This window comes from Myxocyprinus asiaticus, chromosome 23, assembly GCF_019703515.2.
Source record: "Myxocyprinus asiaticus isolate MX2 ecotype Aquarium Trade chromosome 23, UBuf_Myxa_2, whole genome shotgun sequence".
In the NCBI taxonomy this organism is placed as follows: domain Eukaryota; kingdom Metazoa; phylum Chordata; class Actinopteri; order Cypriniformes; family Catostomidae; genus Myxocyprinus; species Myxocyprinus asiaticus.
The window spans coordinates 18,760,621-18,773,579 of NC_059366.1; the positions used below are offsets into that span (position 1 = coordinate 18,760,621).

The 12,959-nt window shown below is 35.9% G+C and overlaps 1 protein-coding gene across 2 annotated transcripts; it reads left to right on the forward strand.

Annotated features, from left to right (window-relative positions):
• The first annotated feature begins 1,684 nt into the window (after positions 1–1,684).
• LOC127414118 (ubiquitin-conjugating enzyme E2 D2-like) lies at positions 1,685–12,605 on the forward strand. Of its 2 annotated transcripts, XM_051651891.1 has the most exons (8): positions 1,685–2,227; positions 3,563–3,626; positions 3,702–3,733; positions 3,858–3,935; positions 4,308–4,413; positions 4,536–4,629; positions 10,595–10,676; positions 11,355–12,605. In XM_051651891.1, the coding sequence occupies exons 1-7, from the start codon at positions 2,204–2,206 to the stop codon at positions 10,641–10,643; spliced, it is 447 nt and encodes a 148-aa protein (XP_051507851.1). In that variant the 5' UTR covers positions 1,685–2,203; the 3' UTR covers positions 10,644–10,676; positions 11,355–12,605. The 2 variants fall into 2 exon arrangements, with proteins under 2 accessions (XP_051507851.1, XP_051507852.1); XM_051651892.1 differs by lacking the exon at positions 10,595–10,676 and having other exon boundaries at positions 1,689–2,227.
• Positions 12,606–12,959: the final 354 nt, after the last annotated feature.

The window sequence follows — 12,959 nt, forward strand, 5'->3', positions numbered from 1 at the left end:
TGTTAACGGGGAAATTCCAGTTTAGGCTGCACTTGACAAACAATAAAGATTAAAGGCTTATACAACCACATTGAGTCAAGTTGTTTTGCCCTGTGGTTAAAGACTTGCCCAGTTTCATTTAAACTTCTTTGCAAAACAATCATTTGGAGGCGGTTCTGTGTCCAGTTGTGTGTTGTAATCCATTGCCCTACTGATGTATGATTGAAACTATAGAAGTTATCATTGGTTTATCTACAGATTGAATTCACGTTTTGTCTGAACTCAAACACTTGCAGACTCCAGAAAGTTCATGACATATTACTTTGCCATTTGTACACTTACCCAAAAAGAATATTGGGGAAAATGTATCAGCTGGGCCAAAAAAGGGTGTTATCATTTACTCCATTAGGACCGATCTTGGAGCAAATGCACAGTGACTTTTTCAATTCGTTCTGTTTAGGTTTTGGTTACTGCATCAGATTTTTTTTATTTCGTCTTCTTTGTAATTGAACTTATACATTTTGAATAAGTAGTTATAATTCAGCAGTGTTTCCCAGGCTTTTTTGCAGTAAATACTCCACACAGCTCCATCAGTAAGGCTGTAGTACCCCTTCACTGACACATCAGTTGGAGCTTGTATAGTCTTGGCCTGTTTGAACATTCTGTCAATGTAAGTCTATGGGATTTTGGGGAATTTCTGATTGTCTGCTGTGCGAAAACCATAATTTTGATCAGTTAGAAAAGTCATAGCAACCAGAGTCAGAACAGTTTGAAGGTCTGTGCCAAGTTTGGTGGATGTAGCCCAAAAGCTCTACAGTCAGAAATGTTGGTCTTGTTTTGGGATTTTGAAAAAAAAAAAAAAATCGATCTCTACAGATCGAAAGAAGTGTAATGATTATATCATTTGACATTGTCATTAATACTGATTATTATCAATGATAATGATCAATAATATATTTCAGGTATATTTTGTATATTTTAAGTCCATTGTGTTTACAAAGGAAATAAACTGTCTCTTAGCTAATGCTATTAATTATTCTGGGAACCATGGCACTTTTTTTTTTTATTAAATTTTTTTTTTATTACTTTTATTTTATCATTAGTTTTTTTTCATAATTTTGTTCACATTTAACTTTTTAACAATGTGATCCATGTATTCCATCAATAAATATGATGTCTTGGAGTTGTACAAAGTATAATGTAAAAACCATGATGCGTGAGTATGTTAATCCTTCAATGTCAAGGCATAGACCAGAGGTTTTCAAAGTTTTCAATGCCAAGAACCCCCAAATATGATGATATTCTTGTGAGGGACTCCCTTCCAAAAATATAAAGCTTTATTTTTTCATGTAAAAAGACCTGATTTTACTGTGTGAGATAAATAGTATAATATTATAAAGATAACATGTTAGCAAAAATAAATAATTGGCTTTTATATTGTCATTGTATTAAAGCCAAAAGAAATGATTAAAATAGTATCTGTAAAATATTATTCCCAAAAATATTGATTTTGTATATACATATTAGTTATTATGGTTGAAGACAATGGCTGTCAATCAAATAAAACAAACATGATTAATCTTATGATTACCACCCAGTCTTTAAAGCTGAATGAAACACTTTTTTGACTAATGTTTTTAATTTTCCCTGACCCCCCTTGTGGCCCCGTAGGGATCCCAGGACCCCACTTTGAAAACCCCTGAAATATAATAGGAAAACCTAACCATGGAACTGTCGCAGTACTTTGTCAACAAGACTTTCCTTTTCTAAGAGTAAAACTCGACGGTGATCATCTGTTTTTGATTATATTTTCTGTTGACCAATTTAAATTTTAAGTCGCCATCCAGCGCGCACGGTGTCGCTCGGTTCAATATCTCGATTTAATTCGCCATTTAATCAAAACGATTGGAAGAAGCTGCTGGAAGTGGCTAACAACAAGCTCACGGACATCTTGTCAGCTCTGATCACACTGAAAGAGAAGTGTACACACATCAGCTTTTATAGTCAGCGACAGGGATCAGGGTCTGTCTATACTGGCGTATCATTTACGAACTACATATTTTTACACCTTGAATGTTAGCTGTTTTTTGACATTCTGACATTTTATGGTTAGTTTTTAGCTAGGTAGCTGGCTAGCTCTCAGGTTAGCTCACACATTGTGAAAGAGAGAGAGAGAGAGAAATAAGGCGCTAGTTATTCAAGAGCCACTGAACCCATTGGGAAGATGGCGCTTAAACGAATCCAAAAGGTAAGTGGACTGACTGGTCAAGTATACATTATCAGCATTTGAAATCCGTGTGTTGACGAATGAGTCTTCGTTATTTTTCGTCGACTAATGTGTTAGCTGTAGATATCGGGTTATTATTTCTCATAGCTAAGACTATTCCCAATACAAACGATTAATTGCTTTTATAATGAAACGACATTAAAATTGACACATAACAGTAGCTCACACTAAAATGGATCACAACAACAGTTTTGGTGGGGGAAAGTTGACGTCACATCTAGCTAAAGTCTCACATCATTTACACCAAAACAATATATATATATATATATATATATATATATATATATATATATATATATATATATATATATATGAGTGGAAAATACTTGCAATGAGAAAAAAAAGAAAATACATAATGTCAATCCTTTGGTCTCTGTTACGATTTGTACTTGACAGCTAACAATTATTTATACACTCAAACAATTAACAATAATTGAAAGATTTATGCATTTTAATTTAATAACAAAACTCCTAGTTGAATTTGAAAAGTAATCATTAATTAAATAAAATATTAAAAAACTAAATATTTTAAGTTTTATTAAATTTGTTCAACATTATACAATTCAGTTTGATTGAATTTATTTAAAAATTGAAATAAAATTAAATTAAAAAAAATATTATTACTAATTTTATTATTTTAGTGAAAGACAAAAGCCTTTAGCATAGGTTGTACTTTGAAATTTTCATTAGTTTTTAGTTTAATTTTGATGCTAAATCCCACACCACATTGATATTTAAATGAATAATAATTGAACTTCAAATAATGCTATGGTCAGGTCCAATTTAGAGGGTTAAAATAAAAAAATATATATATAGTAATTTGGGCAAGTTGTGAAAACAAAGTTTTGTAACTATAAGTGAAACCTTTCAAACATAATCTACCACACTGTCTGTGTGTTTGGAAGTTCAATGCAGTTGTGCAATGGAAAAGCTCTAGAATGTTTAGTGCGTTGTGGTTAGCTACCCCCCTCTCATGAAATACACCCCAGGTATCTTCCCACTCTCAGACATGTTGAAGTAAAAATAAACATTGTGCTCTTAATGGTGGGGCGTGGAGACGGACATGTCTGTGGGTTCGTTCAGGTTGTGTTCCAGCCCTTCTCCCTCATGACCCCTCTGGAACTATAAATACACTGTGCTGCAAAACATTATATCTGCTGGTTTCATCTTTCAGTCATCATAGTGATAAAAGAGGCAAGAGCCATTATTGCAAGGCCAGACGGCAGTTACCGAGCTTCAATATTCTATATTATTATGTGAGAAAGTGAATATACTCTGCCTGGCTTTTTTCCGTAGGAATTGACTGATTTGGCACGTGATCCTCCGGCACAATGTTCTGCAGGTCCAGTGGGGGATGATGGTCAGTTTACAAACTTTACACATTAATAATATGATTTAATGTAAACTGATGCTGTACATGTAATCTTTCCCTCAGTGTTCCATTGGCAGGCAACAATCATGGGCCCTGTGAGTAAAATAAAAACATTGCTGTAGAACATTGTTATTGAATGGCGTAATAAGCACTCTGAGTTGTGCCGAAACAATGGTATATGTACCATTGATGTTTTTTCTTTTTGTTTTATACATGCAGAATGAAAGTCCATATCAGGGTGGTGTTTTTTTCCTAACCATACACTTCCCAACGGATTACCCCTTTAAACCACCAAAGGTGAGAATTTAAAAAACTTCTTGGTCTTTTGCCTCGTGTGTGTGTGTGTGTGCGTGTGTGTGTATGTGTGTCTTACAGCCTGTCTACACCGGACGCGAGCAGCGTGTCACGTCAAAAACAATAGAACCCCATTATAATCAATGATGCTGTCAACACTGGAAGTGTCCGTTGTGAGCATCCGTTGCGCTGATAATAAACGGGTGTCGTGTTCCATTTTGTGCTGCACGTGCTGGCACTCCTACACAAATTAAAACGTTTGTGTCGACACGTCCAGTGTAGACAGCCTCAAGACGTTGCAACGGACGCACCTGGTGTGGACAGGCTGTTACTGTAGATGTCAAACATTCTTTTTTTTTCTTTTTTTTTTGTTAGGTTGCATTTACTACAAGAATTTACCATCCCAACATTAACAGTAATGGCAGCATCTGTCTGGATATCCTCCGGTCTCAATGGTCACCTGCACTTACTATTTCTAAAGGTATACACACACAATAGTAAAGTGAGTGTTTAAGTGTGTAATTTTTGCACACACAAAAAAATAATCATATGGATTGATGTTGTATATGTGTGCTCACATTGTGCTGCGTGTCTTCTCTATAGTTCTCCTGTCCATCTGCTCACTGTTATGTGACCCCAATCCAGATGACCCTCTTGTGCCAGAGATTGCTCGAATTTATAAAACAGACACAGAGAAGTAAGTACAGACCGAAACGCACATCTGTCTCAATTACATTATCTAGTGTAAATTGGTAATTTTATTCAGGGTTCGTACAAGGTGCTTGAAGTACTTGAATTTGGCTTTTTCAAATTTAAGTCCTGGAAAACCCTTGAAAATAGCCATTTTTACCAAGAGGTGCTTCTAAAGTTCTTGAATTATAGAAAGTCTTACAATACGTTGCTTAAGTCATTTAATAAATGTATTTATTTTCGGAAAAACACGACGACAGACCATTAGACCACTGCTGAAGTAGGCAGCGCATAGACGGCGCTGTCACGTGGCACCTGTTACTTTTGGCAGCGCTGTTCAGAATGGGCCAATCACAATCAAGTGTTACTGGAGGATTTAAAAAATATTTATTTTATAGATACTGCTGTTGTGGATTTAACAAGTATGAATACTTGCAACTATCAGTTTTAATAAAAAAAATGACTCTACAGAGTGAAAAAATTAGATGAGATGTAAAACATTTTGAATGACTTGAATGCAGATCAATGGAGGATTCAGTTTTGTGAGCTGTCTAGTGCCCCCTTCTGTAAAGAAAGCTTTGTCTCACAAAATAGGCTATTTCTGACAACATTTGGGTCAATATCAAAATATGTTGACAAACATGTCCCTTGACCACTGAGCTACCCAGGCCCCCATGCCATTTCATATCTTAAAGGTTAGGCTATTTTTTTTAAAAAAATCCGCTATTTGAAAGCTTTTTCATGACAAATAGCAGAATTTTTTTTTTTTTTTAAATAACCTAACCTTTAATGATATGAAATGGCATGGGGGCCTGGGTAGCTCAGTGGTAAAATACGCTGGCTACCACCCCTGGAGTTCACTAGCTCGCTAGTTTAAATCCCAGGGCATGCTGAGTGACTCCAGCCAGGTCTCCTAAGCAACCAAATTGGCCCAGTTGCTAGGGAGGGTAGAGTCACATGGGGTAACCTCCTCGTGATCACTATAATGTGGTTCGTTCTCGGTGGGGCGCATGGTGAATTGAGCGTGGTTGCTGCGGTGGATGGTGTGAAGCCTCCACACGCGCTATGTCTCCGTGGCAACGAGCTTAACAAGCCACGTGATAAGATGTGCAGGTTGACGATCTCAGACGCAGAGGCAACTGGGATTCGTCCTCCACCACCTGGACTGAGGCTGAATCACTACACGACCACGAGGACTTAAAAGCACATTGGGAATTGGCCATTCCAAAATTGGGAGAAAAAGAAAAGAACAACAAAAAAAAAATATGAAATGGCTTGATTTTTTTTTTTTAGAAATATATTTGAAATTGTTAATTGCCTGAAAAAAAAATCCTTGTTCCCTTCACCTGGTACACCACTTCTATGACGTATAAAGTTATTTGTGTATTTATTTTGTACTTAATTTTTAATAAAAGCATTAGTGCAAGGCCGAACAAGTGTGCCAAAAAGCAAAACAAAATTATTATTAATAATTTAAAAAGAATGTTTGTCCCTTGATTTCATGTTATTGGTTTTATCAATGTTAAAACCTTTTTTTTTATTTTTTTATTTTTTTTTTTATGTTTAACATTTTTATATACAAAAAGTTGTAGAAAATTATTTTTAAGGTTTAAGTTCAGAGGCTGCTTAAATATGCATATAATGATTTTTCCCAGCATGTTAAAAAGTTATTCACATTTTAACTAATATTTTCACACAAAAATATTTGGTGTTGTACCCCATTGAACCCTCAAAATGTGGTGTTGTAACCCATTTAATCCTCGTTAGTGTTAACTTAGTGTTAACTTGCTTCGTTCATGAAACAACAGGCAAGTTGTCCTTTATGAATAAAAATTAATGTCAACATGTTACAGAATGTTTACCCTCAGCATTTATAGGCAAAAACTGAACTAAATGGAAAATTTCAATATTTTGTAAGTTGGAAAGTCAACACTTTTTGAAAATGACCCTTTTGCAATTTCGGTCAGTTCCTCACAAATCTGTTGTGTGACTTTGGAAAACATGGAACACAGCACGAGACATATGGACAACTGTTTACGGACCCAGTTATTCACTTTTGTTGGAAAGCGAAATGTGTTTTAAGGGAGCACACTACAATTGCACATCAATTTAATCATGAATGAACCAAGAATTGTTACTGTGAGAATGTGCAGTTAAAGATGCTCATTGTTGTACTTATAATAAGTGTGTTTTATAAAAAATAAATTAACTGAATGGTTAAATTTTTATTTTATTTTAAATTAACAAAAATAATTTGTTTTAATGACATCTCGAGCATTGTCCTTGAAAACAAATAAAAATGTGCTTAAAGTCCTTGAAAGTCCTTAAATTTAACTTTGAAGCATCTGTACGAACACTGTTTATTCATCTTTAATAGGTATTTATAGTTTAGTGCAGTAGTTTGCTTACCCCTTTTGTCTCAACTTTATGCACCCTTTTCAGAATTTCTACAAATATAAGAGACAAAAGATCGTATTTTATTTAATACTGCCCTTCATAAATGACATAACAGATATTTACATAAATCCCACAAGCCAAAATAACAATCTACAAAAATCATCTGGTTGAAAAGTTTACATTCTCTTGGTTCTTAAGATAGTGTGTTGTCTTTTTAAGCATCAGTAAATGTTGGCACATTTTGTAAGAGCGCAATAGTGCCTGCCCACTTATTCAGCCTCCTGGGTTCTGGAAGTATTTTCCCATTCATTTCTTCAGGGATATCATAAATACCATCTTATGATTTCTAAGCCATTAACCAAACCAACCAGCTCCGAGGTGAATCACAAACTTAGTTTTGAAGCAAAAAAAAAAAATAAAAAAAAATATTTGAAAATCAAAAAGACAAAGGTACAAGACTTTGTACTTACTGTCTTTCAGGAGGGCATGAACTACAATCCTATGAAGCAATGTGAATGATGTAATCAAGTATAAAACCATGGAAATATATAAAACTATTGATTTTATGTTGTTGATTAAAAGTATAAAAACGATATAGTTTGTTTATTGTAAAATATTCCGATATACAGGTGCATCTCAATAAATTAGAATGTCGTGGAAAAGTTCATTTATTTCAGTAATTCAACTCAAATTGTGAAACTCATGTATTAAATAAATTCAATGCACACAGACTGAAGTAGTTTAAGTCTTTGGTTCTTTTAATTGTGATGATTTTGGCTCACATTTAACAAAAACCCACCAATTCACTATCTCAAAAAAATTAGAATACATCATAAGACCAATAAAAAAATCATTTTTAGTGAATTGTTGGCCTTCTGGAAAGTATGTTCATTTACTGTATATGTACTCAATACTTGGTAGGGGCTCCTTTTGCTTTAATTACTGCCTCAATTCGGCGTGGCATGGAGGTGATCAGTTTGTGGCACTGCTGAGGTGGTATGGAAGCCCAGGTTTCTTTGACAGTGGCCTTCAGCTCATCTGCATTTTTTGGTCTCTTGTTTCTCATTTTCCTCTTGACAATACCCCATAGATTCTCTATGGGGTTCAGGTCTGGTGAGTTTGCTGGCCAGTCAAGCACACCAACACCATGGTCATTTAACCAACTTTTGGTGCTTTTGGCAGTGTGGGCAGGTGCCAAATCCTGCTGGAAAATGAAATCGGCATCTTTTAAAAGCTGGTCAGCAGAAGGTAGCATGAAGTGCTCCAAAATTTCTTGGTAAACGGGTGCAGTGACTTTGGTTTTCAAAAAACACAATGGACAAACACCAGCAGATGACATTGCACCCCAAATCATCACAGACTGTGGAAACTTAACACTGGACTTCAAGCAACTTGGGCTATGAGCTTCTCCACCCTTCCTCCAGACTCTAGGACCTTGGTTTCCAAATTAAATACAAAACTTGCTCTCTTCTGAAAAGAGGACTTTGGACCACTGGGCAACAGTCCAGTTCTTCTCCTTAGCCCAGGTAAGACGCCTCTGACGTTGTCTGTGGTTCAGGAGTGGCTTAACAAGAGGAATACGACAACTGTAGCCAAATTCCTTGACAGGTCTGTGTGTGGTGGCTCTTGATGCCTTGACCCCAGCCTCAGTCCATTCCTTGTGAAGTTCACCCAAATTCTTGAATCGATTTTGCTTGACAATTTTTTGCAGGTGTTTTGAGTTGATTAGCTGATTGGCATGTCACCATATTCTAATTTTTTGAGATAGTGAATTGGTGGGTTTTTGTTAAATGTGAGCCAAAATCATCACAATTAAAAGAACCAAAGACTTAAACTACTTCAGTCTGTGTGCATTGAATTTATTTAATACACGAGTTTCACAATTTGAGTTGAATTACTGAAATAAATGAACTTTTCCACGACATTCTAATTTATTGAGATGCACCTGTATACAAAAATATAAGGTTTTTTTTTTTTTTTTTTTTTTTTTTTAGGGTGAAGGAAGACAGACTCGTTTGTGCTAGACACAGTGTATCACAGGAGTGGGCAGTCACTTCCTGGCTTGTTTTGCAGGCTTTCTTACCAAGAAACTTTTCAAACTTTAATGTTGACTTGACAAAGCTTTGTCTAAAAGTTTAACACTAATTTAAGAATAATAAATTTGGGGGGCCTGATCACCCCTGGAGTCGCGAGTTCGAATCCAGGGCGTGCTGTGTGAATCCAGCCAGGTCTCCTAAGCAACCAAATTGGCCCGGTTGCTAGGGAGGGTGGAGTCACATGGGGTAACCTCCTCGTGATCGCTATAATGTGGTTCTCGCTCTCGGTGGGGCGTGTGGTGAGTTGTGCATGGATGCCGCGGAGAATAGCGTGAAGCCTCCACACATGCTAGGTCTCCGCTATAACGCATTCAGCAAAACATGTGATAAGATGCACGGATTGACGGTCTCAGACGCGGAGGCAACTGATGTTCGTCCTCTGCCACCCGGATTGAGGCGAGTCACTACACCACCACGAGGACTTGGAGTGCATTGGGAATTGGGCATTCCAAATTGGGGTGAAAAGGGGAGAAAGTCAATAAAGAATAATACATTTGAAGGTTACAGAAAGAAAGAAAGAAAGAAAGAAAATAATACAAGAAAGTGAGACGGAGACCATTAAAGCAAATCAAAGGCCTTGTTTACGTTTGAATTTTTGAATTTTCGACAGTTGGACTTTGTATAGTCTTGGCCTGTTTGAACTTTCCGTCAATGTAAGTCTATGGGATTTTTGGATATTTCTGATTGTTCGCTGTGTGAAAAATTTAATTTTCTTCAGTTAGAAATGTCGTAGCAACTCAAGTCAAGTCTGTGACACAAGTTTGGTGGATGTAACCTGAAAGCACTTGGGAGATTTACAGTCAAATTTTGGTCATGGTTAGGGATTTTGAAAAAATCTTAAACCATCTCTGTAGATTAACAATCTGTCTACACCGGGCAATGGATGCTTCCAGTTTAGACAGCATCGTTGATTATAATGGGTTCTATTGCTTTTGTCGCGACGCTCCGCCCGTGTCTGGTGCAGACAGGGTGTAACTTTAAAAGTACAATGCAAATTTTATGATCCCTTTTTTTATTTTTTTATTATAAACACTTGCAGATTCTGAAAAGGGGCATACAAACTTATGCACTGAACTGTGTATCTCACTTATTTTTCATTTGTTTAATTGAAACATTTTGCAACAGTTTAAAAAAAAAAAAAACATATAAAGGGATAAAAACCTTCTGTTAGTCCCTTTTTTCCCTCTAGGAATGTTTTTGTGGGTATCATTTTACATGGCTTTTGGCTCTAGAACATTTTTTGTCAAGGAATAAAGTTAGTTATACAGTTTAACAAAAAGAAATTTAGATAAAACGAATTTAGTATTGATAATGTATCTTCACATTTTTGGGCCAGTTATTTGTGTTTCTCAGTTTGTCTAGCATTTGTCAGTGAACAAAGGTTTACAGGGAAAGGTTTAAATAACAGTGCATTCAGTCATCAATTAATGCATCATCAGTTCATTTCAAAGTTTTGTCTAACACACAGTGCTCTATTAGGTATAATAAAATGGCCAAGGAATGGACAGAGAAATATGCCATGCTGTAGGTGAAGGGAAACGCTGCATTGTGAACATTAGAGGTACTGTAGAGAGAGCGAAGCACTGCAAACAATGTTGCTTCCTGTGTGGTGCAGCATGAACGTGTGGCCACAGCAGGTGTGAATCACTAATATGTGCTATTATGTCTTTGTGAAATAATTGAAAAAAGCTCAGTGCTCTTTCAAAGGGTTCTATAGGCAAGTGAAAATTCTGATTTTTACATTCTAGGCATAGTTTTAATTTAGTTGGTTGAGTTCAACCATCAACAATTTTTTGTTGCATTGATATTTCTCAAAGCTTTTTGATTGTTAGGGTTTATTTTGTACTGCATTAAATCGTATTGCATGTATGGCTTTTAATCTGCCATAAAACCTTATAGCAGCATGACATTTTCATTAGATGGGTAAAAGTTTGTTTGTCATATATTGTAATGGCTGAGCATTTTTTACTTGTGTGAGTTGATTGTAGCATTGCATGAGCAGCAGCCCATGAAGATGCTACTTCTGTCAGCATATGTTCTTTTTCAGATGTTTAAAAAAAAAACTTCAATAAAGATGGGTAAGTTGTGACATGAAATATTGAACTTACTAAAGGAGCAGTGACTTACTAACTGGTGCCGTTAGAATAGTTTGAATCTGACAAGCTCAGACTGCATTTTGTAAGCCATTTTTGCATGAAGGTTTCTCAATTCTTTTTGTCTTTTCTCTCCCACTTTGCAGATACAACAGGATAGCACGGGAATGGACTCAGAAATATGCCATGTGATGTTGGCTGGACACATTTACAAACTGTTCTCTCATGTTTTGGACACTGTTGCAAGACCATATTTTCCCATTTGTCTCTTATGGAGGCACAACCCCAGTTTTCTGCTCAAACAGGAATGCAGACCTGCTCTTGGCCTTTTCAGACTTCATGGACTCCCATCGGTCCAGTGGAAACTCCACTTTCAGCTCTGCCTCTTTGAGCGCTCTCCCAATCGTCTCATCTCACTCCACAACACATGCCAAACCTGTTTGATCACAGTGTCTTTTCTCAGAGTCACTCAGAGAGAGAATGTCTTTAGGCCGTTCTGCTTTTTTGGGGCCTTACTCCTGGAGTGCATGCAATCACAGGAGATCAGGCCAGATCTTGAACATCAGTGGGAGTTTGAGACCGATTCCTATATTCTGTTTGTAAAGATTTGCAACATTCAGATCAGCTCTCGGCCCACCGTTCACAGCTGTTGCACTGAAATACATCACACTCGATTGGCTTCAATATCTATTTAAAATCCCGCTACTTTTCCCCCTCAATAAAGATGCAAAATCATTATACTTTGGTTCTGTTTCTGTTCTATTAATAGATTTGTATAAATTATTTCTGTATTCTTATTTATATATTAGATTGGGTTAATCACATCTCTATTATGAACATGGAAAGGTCATGTTTATTCAATGGCTGGCTAATGTATATGGACTGAAAGGCCACTTATGGATATGTGCAGTTTAAATTCCCATTTCGAGTAATTGGTCTAGTATCACAAATGGCATTAAAGGCAACACCACTGAGTGCTATGCATTTGATAATATGAGGTATGTACCAGGGTTTAGAAATAAACTTTTCCATTAAGGGGCAATACTTACCCCCTGGATTTGATTTTCAGGGGCATTTTATACCTTTTAGATGGCATTTTTACCCCCTAACCAAATAAAACATATAAGGTGTCATCCTCTTGTCAAATACTTAAATTTGTTAAATCAATTTGCGTTTATTCTCAACATGAATTTACTACCTCTCATAAAATTTTATCAACATGTACTTTATGCAGTAAAATGTGTAATTGGGCCTAAATGGATTCATAATGGGGGCATTTTTTGCCCCCTTATTTAGAATTTCGGGGGCGTTTTTGTAACTTTTCGGGTGCCTTGAGAGTCCTTAATTTCTGACCTTGGTATGGCAAATTAATAAAGCAGTTACACTGTTCAACATCTTACATGACAATGAATGTTTGTATTTTAAGTTGGTTCCAAAGTTGGCAATGGTTAGTGGAAAAAAATACAGTTAAGCTTATTTTTCAGTTTGGTTATTACTAGAAAAGGCTATCAGTTAAAAGCAAGACGGTGATATAAATATGATAATTATATTTTATTTTTGAGACTAACATGCTCTTGTAGTTTTTTACAGAGCCGCATGGTGGCTGTTCTGTCAAAATAAAAGTCTCTTAATTTAGATTTTCTAACTAAATTAGTTACATGCCTGTCTACTAAACCAAACATTTGTAATACGCTATCATTATATATATATATATATATATATATATATATATATATATATATATATATATA

Bases quoted from the DNA above. Each gene is read 5' to 3' on its own strand.
- LOC127414118 (XM_051651891.1), top strand. From the start codon at position 2,204: ATGGCGCTTAAACGAATCCAAAAG. The intron at 2,228-3,562 runs GTAAGTGGACTG...TTTTTTCCGTAG, and splicing joins CGCTTAAACGAATCCAAAAG to GAATTGACTGATTTGGCACG. The intron at 4,630-10,594 runs GTAAGTACAGAC...GTGCTCTATTAG, and splicing joins TATAAAACAGACACAGAGAA to GTATAATAAAATGGCCAAGG.